The following is a 27,748-nucleotide window of genomic DNA, read 5'->3' as shown; positions in this document are numbered from 1 at the left end:
CAGACGTGCGTTTCGTCTTCATTAGACTTATCAGTGACACACAGATCAAAATATTTATAAAGTCAAATAAGTACAAAGTTGAAGAGCATTGATGATCCTTAATTCCAATAAGTTGTCCCAATTAAGGCAAAGTTTGCCATTTCTGTGAATACTGTGCAATTTATTTTTTTATAAAGAATTATTGTATTTCATTTTATAAAATTCATACCATTTCATAAAACAATAAGCAAACGAGAACCTTCTTAAAGTCCTTTGACCAAAATTGAATGGAAAAAAGTAAAATCACATAAATACTGAAAATGGTAAAAAAATATGGGTAAAGCAGTCATCACTGTGTCACAATCTCAAAACAAACAAATATTTAAAAAAAAGCAGCACAAAAAGCATCTATCAAATTTAACAACCACAGGCATTTCTTACTTATATAGTATTTAAAATCAACCCATAAAGAATTGAAATATTTGAAGCCATATGCCTGCATTCACATCAACTCTAAGTGTAGTCGCGTGTTTGACGTCAGAAAATTTAAACGTCACACAGGAAAAAATATAAAGTAATTTTGTCGTTCGGTGTAATTTCAATATTATAAATTTACATTAATAATGGTGTAACATGTAATAGGGTTGAAAAATCAAAAGTTTTGTTAGAACTGATTTTAGAAAAAAGACCGAGATTAAAAACTATCCAGAAGATCTTTATAATTTTGAAGAACCCATAAAAGGTTAATACCACTTCGCAAGTCAAATAATAATGTCTTTCAAAGTATTTTCAAAATTATAAGAGAACAATAACATAATAGCGGGATCATTAAGAGCACAGAGCCGCGTGATATGTACCAAAGAAACACACAAAGTCACACTTTACGAATATTTTACGACCGGACAAATCTGAAAGTATGGATAAAAAGCTTTCAAATGATGTACACTATTTTTATGGTTGGGACATTAACGTCGTTAACGATAGGGATTGATGAAAAAATGTCACTGTAGGACGAGGTAAGTTATAGTTAAAATTCAGTACTCATCAGAAACTGTTTTTTTTTAATTTTAGCTTTTTGATTTTATTGAACGTATTATTGGTTATGAGCAATGGAGACAACACGTTATACATTTTGTGCGTCTGACGCGCTTTTCTGGATTAACCTTCATCAGTAACGCTAAATGTCAAACATTTGAAAGCCAGGGATATATAAGAATCGAAACAGTTGAAGACACTACGATAAAATAAAAACAGTACAAATCTATCTATGGTCAGCTTTGCTTTCGGGAGTTGAAACTTTAGCTTTTAATTAATTTCAAAATTTTAAATAGACAATTTTATTAGGATTGTTATAAATTATGCCTGTATCGAAGTACGACTACTAAATGAGGAGTTCACCAGCAGAGGTATCCACCCATTGACGTTATAAATTTTCTAGATTTACCTTCATAGGAAACGCTTAAATCTTATTACTTTATGTGTGTACGTATTACATATAATGATATAGACATATAATAATAAAAGGTAATATTTGAAATATTTTCTAATGCATATTTATAAATTGGAAAAATATTAGATATAAACAGATTTGGCATATCATGTGGTTTCAATTTTAATTTGAGTTCTACGAACAAAATGCACGCATGTACTAATGTGAACAACTGAGTAGTACATGTGCATCAGTTGTTGAATTTTAAATAAAGATATTGCAAAATACTGAATTCAAAACAGCAAAGAAAATCTAATCTTGGTACACGTAACAATGTTTGAAATGTTCTATGGACGCATGGATGGGTATACTGTTATAATGACGTCCTCCTCTTGATTGCCTACGGCACATCTAAGTCTTACTTCCGGTGTACTTAAGGAGGCGATGAACCTTATAGAAAACTTTGTATACCATCTGCAAAGGTCTCGCTCCAACAATCTGCGTTCAACTGTAAATAGAACATTCGTTTGTTTAATTGAAAAATTATATAGCACACAAAAAACAATAAGAATTAAGAATTTTCGCTTTGTCGAGAAAACAGAACGTTGATCACTAGTGATGTGGGTTTCAAAAGATCAAATTATGTTGAGTATCTGCCTTGTGTCGGAACTACAATCCCTTCCATTTTCACCACGAATGTGAACTACTGAATTAGACTATTTACCGGGTTTATGATAACATGAGCAACACGACAGGTGCCACATGTGCAGCAGGATATACTTACCCTTCTGGAGCACCTGCAATCGCACCCAGCGTTGGTGGGGTTCGCGTTGCTTAGTCTTTAGTTTTCTATGTTGTGTCTTTTGCACTATCATTTGTCTGTTTGTCTTTTTATGTTTTAGTCATGGGATTTTAGGTTATTTTCGATTTATGAGTTGGACAGTCCCTCTGGTATCTTTTGTCCCTGTTTTATCTATATTCATCAAAGACTTAAAATTCATAGTTTACTTATTTTTCGATGATTTTTATTAGAAATGAAAATTTTCTTTGACTGTAGGTTTAGAGAACGTCTGACTAAAAAATGCAATAAGTTCAAATAATGAACGTTATATCAGTATTTCATACAACATGGCGACACAATCACCAATTCTTTAATTGAACCATCTTCTGCAAATTTTTGCGTCCAAGATTGTACAACTTGACGATAATGAGTTAGTATTTAATTATGTCAAATAGAAACCCATTGACAATAACCAAGACATTTCATCGAAATCAGATAATCTGACAAAGCTATTTCAAAAACTATTTCACCACCTACTGAGCTTCAGCTGAAAGAAGGCATTTGGAACAGGTTTGCAGGCAACATCATCCAACACGAAATATGACAGTGTCAAGGGAAATGGAACATTTTTAAATATTGCTGACTAACTCCAAAGAAGAAGGTATGGTTCTTGCAATGTATTATGTGTTATATCAGTATTTCATACAACATGGCGACACAATCACCAATTCTTTAATTGAACCATCTTCTGCAAATTTTTGCGTCCAAGATTGTACAACTTGACGATAATGAGTTAGTATTTAATTATGTCAAATAGAAACCCATTGACAATAACCAAGACATTTCATCGAAATCAGATAATCTGACAAAGCTATTTCAAAAACTATGTCACCACCTACTGAGCTTCAGCTGAAAGAAGGCATTTGGAACAGGTTTTCAGGCAACATCATCCAACACGAAATATGACAGTGTCAAGGGAAATGGAACATTTTTAAATATTGCTGACTAACTCCAAAGAAGAAGGTATGGTTCTTGCAATGTATTATGTGTTTAATCGATAATACTAACTTTTGGTTATCATATCTCTTTCAATAACATAGGAACCATTATTGTTGTTATACCGGTACCAGAACATAGGTTTTGGTGGTTTCCCCACCAGAGCATCACATTCCACTTTAACCTCATCACCATCTTCCACACCTATTGCCATCTTTGGAGGAACAATCAAGTTATTCATTTTCACAATCGGTCTCTGTGCATGTGCTTTAAAAGATCAAAACAGAAAACTTTTAAAAGGTCAATGCATTCCCAATATATGAAAAGCTTGAATATCGACATCGGTGAAAACATAACTAGTACAAATTATTTTTCACGTATTTTATCATGCAGAGCATTCGTTTACGATGTATACTTGGCAACGCTTTATAATTATTAAAGAAGTTGAAATTGTATCCAGTTTTTTTCTAAAGGACTTTGAAATTTCTCTTTTGATTAGAGGATGAAGAAATGTAGTGTGTGCACGTGCAGTATTATTACTAACCACACCAAAAAGCATATTAAGGTCGATTAAAGATACTCCTAACTAGGCAAACTAGTAAGAATAATAGTTTAAACAACTAAATGACATAAAACATGGTATAATAAGTATATCAATTCACTTACAATTCACAACTAAGGAATATGAATCTGTAAACCTTTCCAGACCTCCCAGCGCATTAAATCCACCAGCAGTACACTCGTAATGGGCCTCATCCAAACATTCCACGGTTTTCATCGATACTTTTACAAATTTCTCTTTAATACTACCGGTTACTTCCATTCTGTTAGTAAATTCCATACCACTGAAGAAGTAGCCAATACTAGGTGGATTCCCATCAGTTATGGTAACCATGTCATGTTTTCCATACCAACCGTTCCTGACGATGGTTATCCATCTAGGAGTTTTGACAGACTGTGAATTGTACTCGCATGTAATCATCAAGTCGTCGGTGTCTAGGTAAACAATCTCTGGCTCTATCCTTACATTGATGTCTGAAAAATGTTTGTTGAAAACATCTTTTTTTAGTGAGTACAATTTCAAGATTGAGACCATTTCAAGATTGAGACAATTTCAAGATTGAGACAGAAGATGAATAATGTGCGCATATCTTTAAAATCCCTTTCGCTCGGAAATTGGTGTGTTATCTTATTTTAGAAAAGCGGCAAGAATATTCCCTTGAAATTTATTTTTCTCTAGGACGATTTAAAATTTCATCTTACTAAAATGCAACTTTAGTGTGTGTACTTTGGGGTTCCTTAAAAAAAAATTCTGAAATTATATCATATCAAATTAAACTATAGGACACTTGTAAAGTTTTAAAATGCACATTTTTTCGGGTCAAATTTGAGAGTTCATTCAACACTTAAATAAAACGACATTCCTTCAAAGACTTGTATAGCGGAACTTGAAGGTAAAGGAAACTTTTTTTTTTTTTTTTTTTTGTGATTCTTTGGCATGTTTGGTAAGTGTTAAGATATTATGATTTACCTTTTGAAAGTACTCCACAAAAATATATACCAAGAACAGCTAATATCACATACATCTCCATGTTTCTGAAAGTTATCAAATGACTCGTGCATCTTTACTTTTCAATACCTTTGTATATAAGACTTTTGTTGACATTATACAGTTGATAGGAAGTCAACAGTATCCTATTTTGATTACATATATCATCAAGGTTATGTCAATAAATAAATAATTTAGCCATATGAAATTCTCTTTCTAGATAGTTTAAAACAATATGTTACATAATGGAATTACATAATGTAGAATCATTTCGACATCGTTGTTTCCCATTCGTTCCGTTTGTTGATTTTTGTTAATACTTTTTTCCGGTGTTTTCTTCGTCATGTTTATCTTTACTAACGGTGTGCATACATCGAATGTAAATACTTCAGCTTTCTTGTAGAAATAAATTCATTTGATATTGCTGTAGGTAAAAACACGGATATTATTTGCTTTCGGTGATGTTACAAACGAGAAAAAAAGGACGGAATAGTTGTAACGACAAATATAACATATGCCTCGTTATCAGTGACATAGTTATTCCATATTGTTTTAACAATTTACAATGACGCTAATGACTTTAAAGAAGTTACTATTTGAATTTAACACTTGGTTCCATAGCTTCCCTGTGAGAAGCAATGTTCTATCAAGGAAATGTATCAATAGAAGATTGTTTGAAATCATCACAGTAAACACTAGCTCTGGTACATCGTACCAATTTAGAGATTTAAACTCTTTCTAACGTACAGCAAAAATGTTGCTGCATGTTGTGAGATGGAGAGTTTACAATGGGAAAACTGACATGATCTCAGCTAGCATCACAGTCTCTTTTCGTAACGTCTGCCTTATACAAATAAAGGCGCAATATTAGAGAAAAGAGAAGCATAAGTGGTTGGTTACCTTATGGAAAACCGACTGGGTTGTCAAAACACACCATCAACTCAACCAAGCGAATGTCTATCATAAATCAATTAATTTATTGGTGCAAGTTTCATATAATAATTGTGCTGTTTGTATCAGAGTAGCAGTATTCAAATCTGTCCCTAACTCAAACAATATGTATGATATTTAAAATGAAATCCACTTATTCACTCACAACGAAGGTACAGTATATGTACCATGGCCTGCATAAAGACAAATCACATGTAACTTCAGTTGTGCATATTCCGCCTTAGATATTAAAGTGAAATAAATACTAAGTAACTGTCTGATAACAGTAGAATCATACTCAATCACAATGTTAGTGCCTACAAATTCTTGTAGAAAGGTCAACAACAGATCAATGGTAATTTAGAAGTATGATACAAATATTACCTGATATAGCGGTTATACAATGCACGATAGTCATGATAAGATCACAGGTGCATATGACCAGCATGTAATAATGTGAAGATTACAGTCAACTATTAATACAGAAAGTTAGATGTTAGTCTGTGCTGACATGAATTGTCATTGATTTGGTTATATTTATAAATTTACTGTTTACAAATTAATGACTTTTTTTAAATACTTAGGCTTGTATAACTCAGGCATAGATTACCTTAACTGTATTTGGTAAAATGTTTAGGAATTTTGGTCCTCAATACTCTTCAATTTCGTAATTTATTTGGCCTTTTAAACTTTTTTGCGTATATACAAAATTTAGTCCTGGTATCTATGATGAGTTTATTTAGATATTAAAGCTGACACCATATATATTTGGACAATGCATAACAATTATGTAGGTGGCGAACTAACCTGTAATGTTCACATTGCCACTAAAACTAGAGTATAGTTTGGCAGTGACTTTGAAGCTAAACTTTGATTGTTGATGAAATAAATATTAATAATTAGAAAAAGAGTTCGTTAAGCATTTCATAGACAAATATAGGAAAAATAAGAAATGAAGTTTTTGAAGAGTAGCCATCGTTGATTGGTGTTGTGACGATCGCCGATGTAGTTTAATGTAAGTTTGCAATACAGAAGTTTAAAATGATAATTTCAATATCACATTCAAGAGTGTATCCTCGCATTATGAATAGTTGAAATATTTTATGTTTATTATTAAATTCATCACCAGATTTGTCTTTATCCACTTTATTAAAGATGTGGATACTTAAAAGTTCCAAAGATCTTTTAGAGTACATGCAATCTAACTCTCTATCATCTTGTAACAGTATCAAAACATTCTACTCCTTACACAAGTATTCCACATTCCAAACTAAAAGACAAATTGAAAGAGTTGGTATAGCTTTGCTTCATAAAAAAATAATGGCCAACGTAAAAACAAGTATCTTGTCTTAAGGAGGAATAAATCCTACTTTGTAAAGGACCACTCTGATTCAAACAAAAAAATCTCTGAAACTGATATTATCAAGATGCTTGATTTCTTGATTGACAACATATTTGTAACGCTCGGAGGACGTGTTTTTCAACAGACTGTCGGCATTCCAATGAGAACAAACTGTGCCCCTCTACTAGCCGACTTATTTCTTTATTACTATAAGGCTGACTTCATGCAGGAACTTCTTAGGAAGAAAGATAAGAAGTTAGCAATATCCTTTAACTCTACTTTCCGCTTAGATGATGTCCTTTCACTAAACAATTCAAAATTTGGTGACTATGTGGAACGCATCTATCCCATTTAACTAGAGATAAAGGATACTACAGATACAGTCAGGTCGGCTTCATATGTTGACTTGCATCTAAAAATTGACAATGAGGGTCGATTGAAAACAAAACTTTACGACAAAAGAGATGATTTCAGCTTTCCAATTGTGGACTTTCCATTTCTAAGTAGCAACATTCCAGCAGCACCTGCATACGGGGTATATATCTCCAAATTGATACGATATTCCTGTGCTTGCATTTCCTATCATGATTTTTCTTGATAGGGGGTTGCTGCTCACAAGGAAGCTATTAAACCAAGAGTTCCAAATGGTGAAGTTCAAATCATCCCTTCGTAAATCTTACGGACGCCATCACGAGTTGGTTGACCGTTATGGAATAACCTTTCAAAAATGATATCGGATATGTTCCTAACGTCGTAACTACAATCTCCTTCCCTTTCATGAATGTGACCTACCGAATTAGACTATTTACCGGATTTGTTATCACATAAGCAACACGACGGGTGCCACATGTGGAGCAGGATCTGTTACCCTTCCGGAGCACCTGATATCACCCTATTTTTTGGTGGAGTTCGTGTTGTTTTTCTTTAGTTTTCTATGTTGTGTCATGTGTAATATTGTTTGTCTTTTTGTCTTTTTCATTTTTAGCCATGACGTTGTCAGTTTGTTTTAGATTTATGACTTTGACTGTCCCTTTGGTATCTTTCGTCCCTCTTTTATTAACATTTTTTTCATTTCCAAGATATATATCCTAATTAATCATCTTCATGTTAAATTCATAATATGATGATGATAATTTTCAAAATCACATTTTAAGCCAAAGAAACATGTGGGATTGTATCATTTCCCTTACATGTATTCCAGTTTTGAATTGTGTTTCCATTTTGGAAAACTCAATCCAAATCCATTCTATAAAATGTTTTACGAGTTAACGCAGTATTTTATATAAAGTCAACAGTAGTATACCGCTGTTCAAAACTCATAAATCCATGGACAAAAAACAAAATCGGGGTAATAATTTAAAACTGATGGGAACGCATTAAATATAAGAGGAGAACAACGACACAACTTTAAAATGTAACACGCACAGAAACGGACTAAGCATTAGAAAAAATCCTTATGGAGAATAACAAATATAACATCAAAACCAAATACATGAATTTGGGACAGATAAGTACCGTGGCACGTCTTATAGAAATGTGAATTCACACTCAACAATAATTAATGCACACTTATTCTAATAGATTTCAAAGAAAAACACTGCAATGTATACAATAACTCCAAAAATATTTTGATTTTACATGTACATAATCAAAGCAACACGAAATAAATGGATAAATCATTTCCTGCTTCATATATTCTTGGAAATCCAGTCATATATAGGAGGCAAAATCAGATAGCATCTAGATAGTGAATTTAAACGAAATATGAAATTTAATATTTAATGCATATTGATTCAAGCAATGCAAAACATATCCATCTGGAAAGTGAAACTAAAACTACCTGAATAGCTATTTGTTCTGTCATTAACAAATGTTAAATACTATGTTTAAGGGTTAAAAATTTATACCTTCATTTATTATGTAAAAACAGTTTTGATTTTCATACATATTTACATGCAATTATGAAAGTCTTATCCTGCTTTAATTTTTTGGATCAAAGTAAGAACAATCGGTATATTGGAAATTTAAAACGATGAAAACCATTAATATTTTCTTCACGTTCATTCTTACATTGAGGAACACGATATGGAAGCACTTCATGAAAAAAGGATGATGCAATTTTGGGTTAGGTGAGTGAAACTGTATAAGTGACATTAAAGTAGATTCAATTCTAAGAATACCAACCGGGCAATTTATGTATGGAATGTATCTCCCTCATGCAAAGCTATGATTCCTTTCAAGGATTTGGCTATACTTTTTGGACCTTTTGGATTATAGCTCTTCATCTTTTATATAAGCTTTGGATTTCAAATATTTTGGCCACGAGCATCACTGAAGAGACATGTATTGTCAAAGTGCGCATCTGGTGCAAGAAAGTTGGTGCCGTTAATTTTATTAATGTCCCAATTATATTGTCAATTTTACATTCTAATTAAACAATAGGTGATGGTTAAGGCAACACCTATAGTCAAGGCATAGTAAAGTGTCGACCTCTTCTTATATGCAAATGAGTCTGGGTTCCTTCGAACACTTGTCAAAGACAAGATCAAAGAAACCATGTCATTGCATTCTACATTCGGGTATAACCATGATGTTCTTTCCATTAACAATCCATACTTTTCTGATTGGGTTCCAGTAATAGATCCTCCAGAACAAACTAGAAATTAAAGAAACATCTGGCTAAGATTTGGACTTATACCTCGAATTTGACATAAGTGGTCATCTCAGTACTAGAATCTGTGATAAACGAGAACTGCACCAAATTAAGTTGCATATGCAATATACATTACCAGATTAAATTCACCATTTTCTAAATACGAAAATGGCTGTAACAAGTCAGAAATGTGAAAGTTGTTGTCCATTCGTTTGATGTGTTTGCACTTTTTAATTTTGCCACATGATTAGAGACTTTCCATTTTCTTGTTATCTTTGTCAAATGCAGTTTTAAAAAAATATTTGGTTTAGTATACCAATGATATCTTAATCTATTACAGATTTGTGGGACTCTTCGTTTTGAAATTTCCTCGAAATTGGGTATTTTTGTAATTTTACTTTTTAACCGAATCATTCCGCATTCAAGAGCTACTCAAACTTTGTAAAGCATCATCAGTGTCTAAACAGAAAGTTGATGGAACTTGGATTTAATATGTCCTTTTAGTCTTTTTTCATCTGAAGATACGAAGACCTTACTGAGAAATATTCCATATCATCTTCACACATAATAATCGATGGTCTTGAAATAGAGATTCTAGGTACTGACATTGTTTGTCAAATTGATATCGTTTAAAATGTTCTTTAGTGCATTATTACTTTTACTGTGGCTCGACACTTATTCATTCCGTCACGTTGCGTCGTTGCTTTAATACGCAATGGTAAATTGGTGTATTCTCTCTCGTTTTCGTTAATGTGCCTGTACCAAGTCAGGAATATGACAGTTCTTGTCCATTCGTTTTTGATGCGTTTTGTTATTTGATTTTGCCAAGTAATTATGGACTTTCCGAATTGATTTTCCTCTAAAATCAGTATTTTTGTGATTTTACTTTTTGTCTAAATGCTAACCGTACCACAACCCGAAGTAGGTGTAAAACAGACACTATCAAACACATTGCTGTCAAGCTGCTCACCAAAGATAAAGTTATCTTTTGTGGTATTGGAGAAAAGTATCAAGCAAACAACAAACAACACATCAGTCTGACATTTCTGTAAACTGTTTCAAATGTAACCTCTGATATTTAATACAACATCCCATGAATCAAATGACTGTCATTAAATTAAGACTCCTGGAAATTGTTTTGATCAAAATGATAACTGCTGCAGAGCAGAACAACAATTTTAGGGAACATATTTTGATAAGACAAACTACAAAACAACATTTTAAATATTATTTTTTTTATTTGCATTATTTTTAAAAATGAATTCCTCAGAAATAATGATTTCTGAATTTGCTACTGCTATCCAGTTTTGTTCAGAACACAAGAAAAAAGTCAACAAAACAATGCTATACTATTATAAAAAGACTTATAATCAACATATTGTAATCAATTGAAATAGGGTATACATTTTACAACAATTAATTGCACATGGGAGAAATTAGCGACCAGAAAATATTCACTACTTTTCTGACTTCATCCATATATATCTCACTTATACATAAAACAAATATCATTATCCATAAAAATGTGGAAAACCTTTAAAAACATCCAATGAATAATATGGTATGAAAATATTCTGGTATATTGTAGTGTTTCTATTTTCATGTCATATTGATTTTGGCTTTTATTGCAATAAAAATCGTTTCATTTATTTTAGGATATTATAAAAAAATGTATTGCATGACCAGTGGCGGATCCAGAAAAAAATTTGGGGGTGGTCCCAAATGAATATTGAATGGTATGAAAAAGGTTAAAAAATACCTTCGACATTATGGAATATCATGAATTTGGACAACACCATGCAATATTCATATTCCTAGGTAAAGGAATTTAAAGACATGTAAAACTGATTTTTATTTTAGCCTCTATACAATATCTTGCAATCTAAAATAGCACAACATACAATTGTCGTCTGAATTAGGCAAGCTGTAAAAAAAGTTTAGCTAAAATGTTCATAATCGGTAAAAATAGTTCTACGTAAAATTGTTCAAAATTCACTAATTTAACAAAGAGTCGTTTATCAGGTCATTCAACATCATCCGTAGCGGGTTTTTTCTTGCAAAGTATGATAAAAGTCTACAAAATGTTTAATTTCATCAAATGTTGCGCTTTGTACAAATGCCGGTACCAACTTCAGTGCTTGAATTGCTGTTGATGTAAGGCGCGAAAAATTTTGCTTCCATGCCACTCAATACATCGTCAAGATATGGGATTCCGATGACACGTCTGTAGTAAATTTCTGGTGTGTCTGCAGGACAGTTTTCCCGTTGAGTTTGTCGACCGCACCGTCTATGTATTGAGGGCTCTACAGCGACGGTCTTTGCAAGTTCTGCGGTCTCTGCAAACCATTCACTAAACCGTTCGTCGATAGTTTTGCGTACATCGGTTAGAGCTTCTTTGACAACTGAGCCAGAAGTATAAGCTGCTACGATGTCTAAAGTCCGTCCCTGAAATTTTGTGCTCTAGCCTCTGGTGAACGCCATACAGTTTTTCACTATGACCAGTGTAATCAAAAATTGAAAGTTAGTCATTTAGGCATGTAATTTTGAGGACTCGGATGACGTCTCTCTGTTGAAAATTCGTGCTGACATCATTTCGGTTAAAGATGCCTCAATAGCGGAATATAACACCAAAAAAACCTCAAACGCATTGTGTCGTTCCACAAATCGAGCATGGGCCATATCTAAAAGAGGTTTGGATGATAAAACACCTAAATCATCTGATCCAAATAAGAAGCAATAGATGCAAAAGCATCCATTTAAAGAAGGTGAATATACAAGGCCTACATATCTTTCCAACCAAGTACTCTGAAATGTTCTATTACAGCCCCCATACTTGGTAACTGGAAATACAAATTTCAAGTTTTATTCGGAATAAAATGGTTCCTAAGAAGTTGATATTTCTGTTCATCACTGAGTTGCAGTTTATACGAAAAATTACAAACATCATTTTTAGTAGAAACCTGCAATGGCTGAGTGTGTGAACATGAAGGTTTAACAATTGTATCCAAAAGTGACTCCTAAGATGAGCTACCTCGACTATCGCAAACTTCATCTGATTGTATATTGACGAGCTGTTTTGACAATTTAATTACATGAATACAGGTTAAACGCATTGATCCGTATTCTATCATTGTGTCACCTCCAGGTATCCAGGTAATCTCTAACCAAATAGTGCGATGAAAGGATTAATTTTAAGTATTAATTTGTTAATTAGCTAGTTCTTGAAAAAATAGACACTTTAAAAAAAAATTGAGATTCGTCATGGGGGTGGTCCGGTGCGCCGTGGGACCACCCCCTGGATCCGCCACTGATGACTAGGTTTTATCTTACTTGGCTCAAGTAGAATTTTTATATAACCATTGAGGCATGTTACATTTTTGTCATGAACACCCCAAAAATATGGCGACCATGATGCATATATATCCAACATGATACAAAAGTAAAAAGAACAATGAAAAATTATAATCAACATTTTTTGACAACAGATCAAACTATTGGCCTGTATTGTGGAGAAATAAACTTTATACTGAAAAGTATGTTATCCATATCAACAAAGCTCAATCCTGTGGAATGACTGGAAGAACTCTGTAGTCAAAAGTATGTAATCAACAGCATCAATATACAACCAAAAGGTTCAGACATGTACAATTTGCAAAGGGTCATAATGATGTCAATTCATACGCAAACTTGATTTTCGACTAACCATTATACATTATATATATATACCCTTATAATCAGAACCAGCTCAATATTTACACCCATTACAAAGAAAAAAAGGGGCTTGGTTAAAAATCACAGGAAGCTACAATATAAAATGCAATATGAATGAATTACTATTAAAGTTGTTTTGGGGAAGACAATAGGAAAGCACTGATATGGTTACAAGTTTGTACGGCAATGATTGAGCTATATAGGGGGAGGTTTAAATCAAGTTACAAAATTAAAATCATGTTAAAAGAAACTGAACAAATTAAAATAAATGTTGTACTGAGGAAGACATTACAAAGCACTGAAAAAATGGTAGACAATTTTGTACGGCAATGATTGGCAAAACAATGAGCAAACATTTCTCCATGAATTAATAACACATGCATTGTATATATTAATCTTGATGTAACTTACAATATAAAAAACATAGATTTCTGATACTGCAGGAAAATTTACCTATAAGCAATAACCTATACAATATAAAAATTAAGCTTCTTCAGCCAACTTTCAAAATTCAAACGAAATTGAAAAGATATTTCTTTAATAATAAAACTGTTAGTTCAGTCATTTTTGCAATGAAATTAAGCCATTTTTGCGATGTTTTTTTAATGTTTTGCAAAAATTGCAACATGACAGGTATTTTAATAGCATAGTTTGAATATAGCTTTTCCTAAATTCATAATACTTGAATCTTACACTTTTGTCTGTTGTTCAACAGGAATAATTATAATGACGACAAAAGAATTGAATTTATAGTATCATTATAACTTTCGAAACGAGAATATCTTTAATTTTATCAAAAACTATAATGGTCAATGAGGCAGTGATTAAACCTATATGGTCATTAATGTAATAATAATAAATTTTAAGTATTCTATGCCTTTTGTAGATAATATAAAGGGTATGGACAGTATAAGAAGAAGAAAGTAAGCAAATGATGATATTGGATAAAAAAAGAAAAGCAATTGTGTTTCTTTTTATATACTCTGTCCTTATCAAGATATCTAAATAAAAAAAATGAATATTTTGAACTTCCTCGCTATATCTTGTTAGCAAACAATACAAAAATATACCAAATATCCTTATCTGTCCAAGAAACAAAGATAAATTGCACATCAAAATACTTAGCACCATGACACAGTGTGCACATCCCAAATACCCAATTTAGAGTAAGTACTTTTAAAAACACTTAAGTATGTCTCTTCGGAATAATACCACAGATGCTTAGCTCATACTAAGACCAGGTGAGCTTAAAAGGGAAACAGAGCAATTATCCATATGAAACATCATAATTTGTATTGCTAGTTTCAAAAGGACATTTGATAGTGTGAACACTTTTCTGTTTCAATTGAGGTAGTTAAAATTAACAGCACTGAAAATAAGGAAAATACAAAACACAAGCACAAACTCCTTTAACACTGAATGCTAGGAAAATACAATGCATGCTAATATAATACTGAAAGCTAGAAAAATATAAAAATACAAGGATCTTTAGCATGCTTGACAGGGAAAGCTAGGAAAATACAAAATACAATTTACAACCGTATTTAACACAGAAAGCTACCAAAATACAAAACACAAGCTTCTTCAACACTGAAAGCTGGGGAAGTTACAAAATACAAGCTTCTCAAACACTAAAAGTTAGGAAAATACAAAATACCAGCTTCTTTAAAAACACTAAAAGCTAGGAAAATACAAAATACAAGTATATTATACGCTGGAAGCCAGGTTTATACCAAAATAAGAGCCTTTTAAACACTAAAAGCTATGAATATACATTTTTTTTACTAGTTTCCGTAACCATGGTAACGCAGATAGCTAAGAAATACAAGGTTCTGTAACGCAGATAGCTAAGAAATACAAAGTACAAGCATCCTTATATTGAAAGCTGAAAAAATACAAAGTAGCAGCTTCTTAACATTGAAAGCTAGCATGTTAAAAAACAAAATATAAGCCTCTTTAACAATAAAAGCTGGAAAAATACAAAATGCAAGCTTCTTAAACACTGAAAAGCTTTGAAAATATAATTTACAAGCTTCTGTAACACTTCAAGGATAAGCATAAAACAGTAAGTCTCCATTTCATAAGATATTATAATTTGTATGTGTGCTTGACCAACATTAAAATATAAAACTTAAACTCATGTATGTCTTATGTTTGCTATATTAAAAGGGGCCATTGTTCTTTTTATCTTCTGAAGGAAAAATATATTGGACATTCAATGACTTTGTTTACATTGTTAGACTCATCACCTGAGTAAATATTTATATGACATATTTAAGATTTCTCACCTTCAGACTTAATGCACTGTAATGACAATGTAGAGCATAGTCTTTGAAGGTTAGCAGACTAACAACATGAAAGTGTAAATATTTGGACATTAAAAAAATCTATAACTCATACATTTAAACACATGTAGCATATGGTAATTAGTTTAAATATTAATAAATGAACACCAATTTGACTGATTTGACATTGCAGACATTATTAATTAAACACATGATAATATTGTTCCTTTATATAGTGTTTTTGTTACTGCACTCAGTATTTCTGGTGTAGTATTTCATATTCATTTGTATAATTTGTTCTAAGCTTCATAAAAATAACTATTTTGCGTTCAGAATCCTAAAACCATCTGAAATACACCAATAAGATAGAATTTAAGAGTTCAATTTTGTTCTTTGCTGATTAATCTGATTTCTGGGCCAAAACACTGAAAATCTGAACAAACATCAAAATATATCTAACCTGGTATTATTGATGTAATATCATTATAAATGTAAATTTCAGATCTGTAATCAATTACATTTAACATAACATTTAGCATATATTCCATTAAAATAGAAGATCTGTAAAAAACATAACAATTAATGAAAAATAGAAAATATTAAAACAGAATATTTATATATCATTGAATATTTTTCAAACAAGAGGGTGCATCTCAGCTACAATCTCTTTGTACATGTACTACAAACTTGGCTAATTTGGCCTCTATGTAACAAACATTAAACACCAGCTTGAAATAATTCTAGTTTTTAATATGAGCCAAAATATAAAAATAAAATAGTGAACTTCAACTTGATAACTCTTTTATGTAATTTATTGTGATTTATTCTAGAATTATAAAATTTCTTAAAAAATAAAATACTGTGTACATGTATCACAACAATTGCAAAGTGTGCATTTAATTTAAATTCAACTTGACTAAAAAGACTACATGTAACAGTGCCATTTTATAAGGCAATAACTATAACATAAATATTAACAATTCATATCACAAATTAACAATAAATTAGTGAAAGACAATATTTAACAACAATGCCATGGTTTTTCAGCCAGGAACAGTCATATTTTAGAATGTCACTGGTTTCCTGGGAACACTTCACTTCAATGAACAGTCATACTTCATTAATTATCCAAGAACAGTCATTATTTTACTGACACATATATCAGATGCTAATCTGGCCTCCTTACTGACCATTGAAAAGTTTAGAAACCCATGAGGTAAATCATCAATAAGGTGAAGGTCAACTTTCTTATTCAGATCTCTCAGCTTTTTAGCAAATGACACAGAATCATCCAAGAGAGGATCCAAATGGCAGGCCTAAAATTAGAACAAAAGTGCAAGTTTTATACCAGTAAATGTGAAACACATCAATGTGTGTAAATCAAATACATGTTATTAAGTACTAATTTCTTTTTACAAAAATGTAACAGTTTGACATCTTTTGTGAATATCTTTCAATCTATCTCAAAGTTCTTATTCAAGTAGTATTGCACATAATTTTCAATATTTGATGTTTCAGTCCTTATTTTCAATATTTGATGTTTAAGTCATTAATCAGGAGTGTGTTGTGCATGTATGACCTTGACATCTTTTGTGAATATCTTTCAATCTATCTCAAAGTTCTTATTCAAGTAGTATTGAACATAATTTTCAATATTTGATGTTTCAGTCATTATTTTCAATATTTGATGTTTCAGTCATTATTTTCAATATTTGATGTTTCAGTCGTTATTTTCAATATTTGATGTTTCAGTCGTTATTTTCAATATTTGATGTTTCAGTCATTAATTTTCAATATTTGATGTTTTAGTCGATAATCAGGAATGTCATTGAGTGTGTTGTGCATGTATGACCATGATGACCTGATTTTTAAAAAATATGTGAATCGAGTTGTTTAATCATTGAATACTGCTTGTGTACATTGTATTAGACAGCTTACTACCGAACCAGGCTTATACAGAGAGTGTGAATCATTGGAAAGACAATACTTCTTTTTTGTTTCCTATGTATCATACATGTACTTTCACAACATCATAGTGTTTGCATCATTTGTATTATGAAAAACACTTACCACAAGATAAACAGGAGGCAAATCTTTCAACAACTCCTCTGAAGCTAACAATGGAGACATATAAGGATTCTTGACAATAGGTAGATGACGAAATGCTGTCAGAGGACTATGTTGAATGTGATGTTTGGCAGCTCTTAGGGGCACAAAGTTCAATGTTCCAGTACAATTTGTCACAAAACTGGAATCTGAATCACCTTGGACACCACAATCAAATGTTTTTGACCGAGATGTCATGCTCTGACGGGGAGGAACAGATTGACAAACCTCCTTAGGTAAATCAACAGACGCTTGTTTGGTAATCCCTTTGCTGACTCTTGCTAACTTTTTATGTTTGTTACTCTGACCGTCTGCTACACTATCTAACTGACTGCTTATATCCTTTGAGAGATTTTGTTCATCAAAAGTTCCATCTTCCATAGGACTCATTACAACGTTATCCTGTGATGGCTCATTAATAGCACCATTTTCTACAGAGTTTGTTTCAACTTTGAGTTCTGACAGTTCCATTACCGCACCATTTTGTTCAGAATCATTGACATTTACATTCGGGGAAGTACAATGATCAGCACCTTCAGAATCAAAATCTTCCACTGAAAACTGTGAGTCTGTTGAATCAGGAGTTCCCATAGCATCTTTAGAAACAGTCAAAACTTCAAAACTTTCTACACTTTTTACATCCTCTTTTTCTGTTGTTTCTTCATTAATAGAAGGTACATGTACATGTCCATTGTCAATTTCAACCTCTTCAAAACATGATTCTGTTCCACTGTTGCTTTCCATTTCAGAACTAGATGTCAGAGTATCCATTGCAGAGTTACGTAATGAACTTGATGCTGAAGTATCTGTTGGAGAGTTATTTCCCTTTGTAGATTTTTCACACTCTTCAAATGAGTGGTCAGTCTTCTTATATTCTACTATAACCCATTTGTCATCTTTTGGTGAAAAACATGTGGAAACCCCAGCGTATGCTGTAAACAAATGAAATCAATAAGAATTCAGTCACAAAGTATTCATTATGTCTTCAAGATTACTGCTACAGGTTACACTGGTAACAAAAGTATCATGGCTTGTCAATTTATCTCATAGTGCAATAATGTAGTTTGCTTTAATAAGTGTTTTTAAAAGCTCTTTGACTTGACATCTTAAGTTAAAACAAGAAATTATGAACCTGTTGTCACAACTCTAATTTAAAATGTTATACAGGAAGAAAGTGTCTGACAGATCTAAATTTAGATATTTTTTCTCAAAAAAAACTGTATAGTTTTTATAAATACATGATATGCCACAGCCTGCAACAACAATGCACTATCTGTAATGTAAAACTTATTTCTAATTTAGTTTTTTCTACCTTAAAATCTGTTCTGTTGCTTGACTATGTTGACTGCAGCAAATTTCAATATTGAGAAAAAAATTGTCTAATATATCTTTGTTTTCAACTTTTTTTTAAACTAGGTAACTTTTACTGGAATTTAGTAGAACATTGCAGTGTCGAGTGAAGATTGAAAATAACTCTTGCCATACACTTTATATATTAAGAGGTTTAGGAGTAATATTCTAAATATAATTGCTTATTATTTACATTGCATTTATAATTGTTTGATGAAATCCAAATATTCTGATGCTAGTGCATTGTATTATTTAAACCTTTATTCTTATTATCCTGTATGGTAGTATTTACCTGCTAAACATCTGGTGAGGATCCCCATAGGGAGTAAGGGATCCATCAATCCCATCATCCTTGATGGTGATGGTGTATATCTGACCATGAATGGTGTATAGGCCGCCATGATTCCATCTGGTACCCTGATCTGGAAGGATGCTGCTCTGATTGCTGTGGCCATCATCAGGTTACCACCAGCACTGTCTCCAGCAAAGCATATTCTCTCACCTGTCCAGCCTAAAATGTTATCAAGGTACTTTTTATATGTAAGGTGAATCCCTTTTTAAAGTATAACCTACCATCATATATCAATAATAGAAAAGTCAGAATGAGTTGAAACATAAATAAAAGAAGACCGAGACTTTTTTCTGAAAACTTGCTGTAACATATACTTGCAATTGTGTACTAATATATCATTTAAAAAATATTCTTAAAGAACTTTTCCAAATGAAATATTTAGAATATTATGAATGAGTTTGGAAAAAAAAGCTGACTTATTTAATTAAGTAAATGTAATACCTAGAAGCTCTGCATTCTCAAGTGCCCAAGCATATGCATAAAAACACTCCTCTAATGCTCTCGGGAAAGGATACTCAGGCGCTAATGAATAGTCTATAGATAATATAGGTACATCTAAATCCTTGGCCCATTGTCTCAAATATACCTACAATACAATCCCATAATGCACAACAGTTATAGTTTTTTACTTAGACATTATTTAAATAGTGAATAATTTAACTGTTTCCAAAAAAATTCAATAATCAATTCTTAAAAAGACTGCTGCAGAACATGATGTCCTCTGTTTTGATGTGTCTTCGACATTTGTATTAGATATTAAATATTTAAATATTTTGGATTCTAACATCACTGAGATATCAACTTTATAAATGTTTATGTAGTGCATTCAAATTGGTGCTGTTTATGTTATTAATGCCAGTTGTACTGGTTACTTATAGTGGTCTTTAATAACTATCCATCAGTATTCTGTTGATTGCCTTCAAGCATTATTGTAAGTCAGGATGTACTGCATGAAATAGAGATGCTTAACAATTAAACAATAAAATGTATTCTGAGCAGATAATTTTTCTTGTTAAATACATGCAGGTGTTTTCACTTTGTCTAAGTTCTATAAATTACCTCATGTGACCTTGAAGACTGAGCTACAAATCCTCCACCATGACAATGTAGAACTAATCCTGAAGATTTGGGGTTTGGTTTCTTCTTCATCTTTGTGTGTGGAACTTTCTGTAAAATAAAAGATGTTATAACACTGACATTCTTAATTAAGCAAAACAACTGTTTAAATTTGTTTATCTTGTAAGTCTCAAGGTCATAATTAAAAATAGTGATAGGATGATGTCATGAAAAAGAAACAACAAATTAAAAGGAATTTACAGAAACAGTGGCATGTGTTGGTATTATGTTTCCTGACATGTTGTTCTCTCCAATCATTTGAGGAGGGTCTCATTTTAATATTTCCTGGCCCTGAGTAGGCACATGGAGGTGTTATGTTTCCATACTGTTACAGTGAATACTAGCCTGTCCTTCTCTCCAATTATCTGAGAATAGTCTAATTTTGGTTTTCCTGGCACTGAGTAGGCTTATGCTGGTGTTATATTTCCATAATGTTAAGTGAATACTGACCTGTCCTTCTGGACAATGATTAGAGAATAGTCTCATTTTGATATTGTCTGGCCCTGTGTAAGCATATATATATATAATGGTGTAATGTTTCCATAATGTTAAGTGAATACTGACCTGTCCTTCTCTCCAATGATTAGAGAAGGGCCTCATTTAAATGATTTTGATATAACCTGGCTCTGTGTAGGCACATGGAGGTGTTATGTTTCCATACAGTTAAAGTATATACTGACCTGTCCTTCTCTCCAATGATTTGAGAATAGCCTCATTTTGATATTGCCTGGCCCTGTGTAGGCACATGGAGGTGTTATAACAACTGTTTCCACACTGTTATGGCAATTCATCTCAAAGGGACCTGGTTGAATTGTAATAACTTCATTTACATGAACTCTTGGACATGCAAGATGTGACAACTAAAATGAAATTTAAAAAAAAATTACGAGCAAACAATTCGTAATATGTGTACAAATATTATAAATCAATTACAAACGAAAGTATTATAAATGTAATGATAAAGTTTACAATATGTATTGAAGGATCTAATTAGTGATACATTTGCTCAGTCACACAGCTTTAAGTTTCTTACACCTCACATACAGGGAAAATCATTTGTACATACATGACCCTGTAACATAAATAATATGATTGATGGATTTTGAAGGTGAAATATAAGTGTAGCATTAACAAGGGTCCGGAAACAGTCATATTTGCCAGTCATGTCCTAAACTGAAACTATAATGTCCTAAACTTTTAATTGGGATTTAGGTCAAATTTTATTTTTCAACAGTAATTATTTCGGTCATTTCGTTGAGATTGACTTTCAAAATCGCCATTTTGAACATATTTTTGTTTTGTAATCGACTTCCTGTAATTAAACTGCCACTCCAATAAAGTGTTATAATCCTGAGGGCCCTCCTAATAACTATATTAATGCCTCTGGGAGCTATTGGCTAATGATTGCTAATCTCTTTACCTGTGTTTTTAATTCACACCTGGCAATTAATGGCAGTCCCTTTGCGCCAATTACTGTTTTTCAGGGGTATCATTTGTGCCAAATTTTGTTTTCCAAATGCATCAATTGCGCCGATATTTGGAGTTCATTTGCGCCAATTAACCTGTACGCATCATGCACATATCTATCATAAATATATATTTATTTTTATTTTTGGCTTAAACAGTATCATATGTTCGAAAATATTTCACCATGTAGATGAGCATCTGGAGAGAAATGACTTAAAATGCATTAGACAGTCCATGTAAAACTAAACAGGAGAAAACTTATTGCTTTGCTGAATATTGAATACAAGATATGCCAAAAGAGAAGAACATAGAAGCATTTGCAGATTATGTTTTAGTCACATATGTTGATGACACATGATGCGTATGGGCTGAAACTACATGTATCTACCGCAAGACGTATCAGTAACAGAGCAGAAGCATTCCACAAGAATTATATTGAACTGTTTATTGCATTTCATCCTTTTATTTTTGTTCTTTTTTTTTCAATAAAGTGAAGTTACAAGCTATTAACTACATAAAATAATTAGGGAAGTATACCCAAGCAGCAGCAGTAAGAAGAAGATATGTTTCAGAAAAGGAAACATTTGTCGTGTAAATTGCCGGCTCTAAGTCAGAATAAAGGTGGAGGGAAGTCATTTTTCCTCTAATTGGCGCAATCGTATGTTTTATTTTTGGCGCAAATGATACCATGTAATTTTAAAACAGGTGGCGCAAACGTAGCCTTGGAGAAAAAAAGTTGTGGCGCAATAGGACGCATTTTTGGCGCAAACGGATTTCTCCCCAATTAATCACAAGCTCCAAACTATTATTATAAAGAAATAAAAATTCTATTCCAACTGGCTTCATTATTTAATTACCCAACAGGTCAGACAATTGTCAATTATGATTTAAAATTAAATTAAAACTTGGTTTAATTTTCGTAGAATAAAATATTTTTTTACTTCTAATACACGTGCTTTGTTTACTATGTAATACGCATGCTTGAAATTCTCTTCCACAGATTTAGACAATTAATCGTAATTTTAAAATAATTTCATCCTAAATAAAGCTAGTGCAACTATTTTAATTAATATTCTTGCACTATTAAAGGTAAAATATTAAAAAGCCAATGATTTCTTGTGATTTGGGTAAACAAAACTAATCCCGGAAATGAGTCCGGAATTGTTCGTTCTAGTATTGTCGCATTACATCTGGTTTTAATTTTGACTTCAGAATCGAAAGAAACATAAGTGATAACTGAGAATATTATCGTTTTGAGTCATTAAAATCATTTTATTTTTAAACTGTTGCCTTCCCTTAATTGCTCTTGATCGATTTTGGAAAATGGTAGGACAAATCATGAAGCAAACGCGATGCAACAGTGAAACAAGTGTGTTGATGCTACAAACATGACGATCGAGTATGAGCATACTCATAATGAGTCTCATGCAGTGATGTGATTTTGACAATCATTTTTTGAAAAGGGCATCAACTTTTAAGTTGTATGAAAATGACCGAAATTAGGTGAACAAATTTCCGGATCCTTGCGCATTAATTAATTCTGTAGCTTAAACAAGCTGAGCATTTCTGAGGATCCAATATTTTTTTTTCTCTTTTTTTTTTAAACATTTACTAATAACACTACAAACCTGCATAAAATCTGATTCAGGTATGGACCAGAAAGATTTACAGAAACTTATATCTGCTGTTCTAGTGACATCTACAACCTATAAAAGTTAAAAGACATAATGTTTAATTCTCCATAGTGTTTTTATGTTCACAATTATGTCATTCCAATATACTTCTTTCTTTTTCATAATCATTATCTTTTTATCTTTCTCAGGATACTTTTCATTACCTGTTTTTCCCCTCCCAATCTGTTTTCCTTGGAGTATCCAATAAATTGATTATAAATATATATAAAATGCTTTCTAAGCAGCATAATGAGTATCTGTGACTCTATTAATTACTTTGCCTGATGTTGGAAAGTTGGGAACTATGAGCATTATCTCCTTTCATATGCATGCATAATGTACCACAACCAAAAAAAGGCTGCATGATTTTTTTTACTGTATACCAGACAGTATTTGCCTTCATTGCATTACAATTGGACTCAGTCTGCGCGATCTAATTGCATGTAAGAATTAAAGGTTACATACATTGTACAGTCAACTATTGTTCTAATAGTCCACAGTATCAATCTGAATGAAGTTTACATTTAAATTTGAAAATGCATACATACATGTACTTGTACTTACTCTTTGTGCTCTTAGGTCTGGGTCTAAGAAGTATTTTCCACTGTTAAACAAAGCTGTTGTCAGTTGTAACAAATGTGATTCATTTTGGTATCCATCACTAAATGATGCCATGGCAACACCAACTCCATGTAAGGGTTTTACCATTGACTCACAAAACTGAAAGTAAAGGAGATGAAAATGGTAATTACATGAGTTATATGGACTTTAATCAGTTTTTTAATTTTTTTATTGTACTTGTATGTGCAGCTCCATATGTACACCTTTGAATGTGTGTAGCGCATGAGTTTATTATCAGTGTTGTTCGGTCAGGAGTAATCAGTGTTCCAGCTCTTCACTTTCGTTTGTAATAAAATGAAAAGAATTATCCTTAACCTAGGCTACTTCGTTATAGTGATTCTACATTTTCAATAAAATCTTCATTAATTCAATAAACAAACTAAATTAATCTGTTAATAAAAATATTCATGTTTGTGGTACCACCTCCTCATATCTATATATAAACACAATGTTTATGAATTTGGTATGATATATATGTTTGTATGTTTTGTATTGTCTTGGTATCAATCCTGTAATTTTGGATTTCACCCAATAAAAATTACTTACTTACTTACTTACTGTTGTCATCATCAGAATTTAATCATGTTAATCAACAATCAGTAAAATGTAAATTTAATTATTCTACTTATTAAATTTATCAAGAAAGTGATCATACTTGGCAACAACACACAACTGTCTATAGAGACAAACCCATATATATATATAGACGACTGACATCTCTTCATAGACATCTGATTTAGTGTTATTTGTACACATGGTACATGTACATGTATACTCAAAATAGGCTTCAAAACTTTTCATCAGACACATACTTTTTTCCTTTAAATCATTACTTTCGCCTTATTTTATATTTAGTCTGTAGACGGTCCGAGTTTCTTATTGACAGTTCGAGTTGTCTTCAAAGGAAGTTTGAGTTGTCTTTTTTGGAGACAGTCCAAGTTGTCTCCAGGTCAACTTGTCTTGCACTCATTGATTAAAAATGAATTATTTTTGATGATCATTAATTACAGTGCAGTCTGGTGTATTTGTGCACCTAAGAATTGCGACTTTCTCAATACACTGCCAAGGATGCAGAGCAAAAATTATTTCAGTCTGATATAACTTATAAGTTTGACTTAAATACAACAAATTTTTCTGAGGATGTATTTTTTTTATGGAAATGAGCCAAATATGGCAAATCACGGGATTGCAGTTATTAATTAACTATTGAACTTATCAATTTTATTCTTTTTTATCCCTTTGGAAGGCTAAAACAATAACAACTTAACAAAAACGATTTTGTTTATGTTACAGGGCTCACACTACTTCAGAATTATAGGGAGAAGTGACTTCTCTTTTTGAAACTGATAGGGAGAAGTGGTGAGTTTTGAAAGAGAAGTGCTCATTCGCGCAGTGCACTACAATGTTTGGATTTTACTAAAGTATAAAGGGTCATATATATGTAAATAATGTTCTTTTTATATTGTTCAATTCATATCTCATGTATCTGAGTATACAATTATAGTAAGATTTCAAATGAAAAGTTGTTAAGTTTTACTAAAGTTCTTGTGAGAAACTTTCAACTAAACATTTAATATCTACATGTAGCACTAAAATCAAAATTTGTTTATTTTAAAAAATGTAAAGAAATTATAATATATCAATTACAATTTAATTCAAAACTATCTTATGTATGAAATTCAGTGTTTCTCATAAAAAAAATATAAAAGTTATTAAGCTGGGCCATAATATATTGATATTAGATTAATAGTCTCAGAGTTAAGCAACTTTAGTCAATAGTTTGAAACAATCCATAAAAATATAGGGAATTATATACACCAATCAATTAGAAGTAACCAAAAGTCTCTTAATGCGTGTGGAATACGTAATTTTTCCCTTTTGGGTCAATATTAGTCAGTTGTTCCATCCGTGCGTCCGTAGTTATAATGGTAAAATGGTTTAGATCCGTAGATTAGAAATTGGTCAATGGCGGATGAATGTGAGAAAATTTACAAAAAGAAACGATGTTTGACAAGTTATTTGAAAAGGAAAATGACGTTTTTAATGCAATAAATGGATTAAACATTTACTGGAGGCAACTTTTATCACGTTTAAATGAAATTACAAACTTATTTTGCCGCCGAAAATTAGGTTGATGTACGTTTTCGAGTAACAAGCACTGGAACTTGCAAAAATGCACGAAGTGATAAAAAGATGTAGTTTTATCAAATAACCTGCTACACACTGCAAATACAATGCATCAACCTCTTTTCTTAAGATAATGAATCGTTTATGTCTTAATTTCTTTAATTATCAATAAAAAATTGATGTTTCATCAACTGGGTAAAAATTGAAAATGTCCGATGACGGAAGTGACTGAAAGCGAGTATCATCAAGATCAGGGCTACTTGTTTTCGCTTTTTGGGGTCAGGGAAAGCGAAGTGACGGTCAGGAAAGCGACTTATTCGCCCAAGTCGCCTGGTAGTGTGAGCCCTGATGTTACTGTGTTGATATGACAAAATCAGTTAATGCACGATATCACGGGCCACGTGGACACCTGGGATTCCACTGTAATGTCCCATCAGATAAGCTGCATGATTACTTAAACAGGCACCCTGGCAAATGGGCAACATGGACAAGCAGCAAAGTTAAACTTTCTGAGAAACATAAAATATTCTTATACCTGAAAACCAAGGCATCTTCCATAGAAACAGTCCTGACTTAATCGTTCCACATCCTTCAATAAATTTTCAGCAACTTCATTGTCAAAATAGGCTTCGTTAGCAAAAAGACTTCCTTGATCACAAAACGGAATAAGCTTATTAGCATAATGTAAACTAGCTCTAAGTTGTCCCAAAACTGAAACATAAGCTTCAAGTTCCTTTGAATAGTGGTGACCACGGAAGAACATACCAGTTCTATTATTTGAAATGTGTCGAGATAACTGTAAAAGATGAAGGCAACATTTGTGAACAACTTTGATCAAACTACGATACCCATTCGCTTGGATATCAGGGGATAAATCATAATCAGCCAAACGAGGGGTGATTTCTTCTATGGAGGGTTGAATCCCTCTCTCCAGATGCTCATGCATGAGACTAAAGGATTTGTGAAATAATGACGTCGATGTCGTGGTTCCATTCTGATAATATTCAATGTTGTTAATAGCGTGAGCTCGAAGATCTCTTAGAAGCGTTGAAAACATTGTCTATCCTTAAAACAACAGGTCACGAGTCCAAAGTTCGGATTTGTTTTGACAGGTTGTTGACAAATTCGTCCATGATACAGCACAGCAGTAAATGACGAGGAAAACAAAAATAAACAATTTTATTAAAAACTTTAGAAAATATTAAGAAATTATTATGTTTTGTGATAATACATAAACGATTGATACAATTTTATTCTGTACAAATTTAAATAACTTTCTAA

The 27,748-nt window shown here is 32.2% G+C and overlaps 2 protein-coding genes across 2 annotated transcripts; both read right to left on the bottom strand.

The window, feature by feature from the left end:
• Positions 1-1,732: 1,732 nt before the first annotated feature.
• Positions 1,733-4,927, bottom strand: LOC134723854 (uncharacterized). The gene is made up of 4 exons (XM_063587397.1): positions 4,717-4,927; positions 3,852-4,220; positions 3,258-3,452; positions 1,733-1,916 (listed from the first exon to the last, which is right to left on the bottom strand). The coding sequence occupies exons 1-4, from the start codon at positions 4,775-4,777 to the stop codon at positions 1,756-1,758; spliced, it is 786 nt and encodes a 261-aa protein (XP_063443467.1). The 5' UTR covers positions 4,778-4,927; the 3' UTR covers positions 1,733-1,755.
• An 11,454-nt stretch (positions 4,928-16,381) lies between these two features.
• On the bottom strand, positions 16,382-27,617 carry LOC134722158 (hormone-sensitive lipase-like). The gene is made up of 9 exons (XM_063585723.1): positions 27,003-27,617; positions 24,284-24,439; positions 23,675-23,752; positions 21,260-21,439; positions 20,523-20,630; positions 19,905-20,049; positions 19,404-19,622; positions 17,726-18,693; positions 16,382-16,971 (listed from the first exon to the last, which is right to left on the bottom strand). Exons 1-9 carry the CDS (start codon positions 27,522-27,524, stop codon positions 16,780-16,782), a joined length of 2,568 nt encoding a protein of 855 aa, XP_063441793.1. The 5' UTR covers positions 27,525-27,617; the 3' UTR covers positions 16,382-16,779.
• Positions 27,618-27,748: the final 131 nt, after the last annotated feature.

This window comes from Mytilus trossulus, chromosome 6 (assembly GCF_036588685.1).
Source record: "Mytilus trossulus isolate FHL-02 chromosome 6, PNRI_Mtr1.1.1.hap1, whole genome shotgun sequence".
Classification (NCBI taxonomy): domain Eukaryota; kingdom Metazoa; phylum Mollusca; class Bivalvia; order Mytilida; family Mytilidae; genus Mytilus; species Mytilus trossulus.
This window is presented reverse-complemented; position numbering and strand designations above follow the sequence as displayed.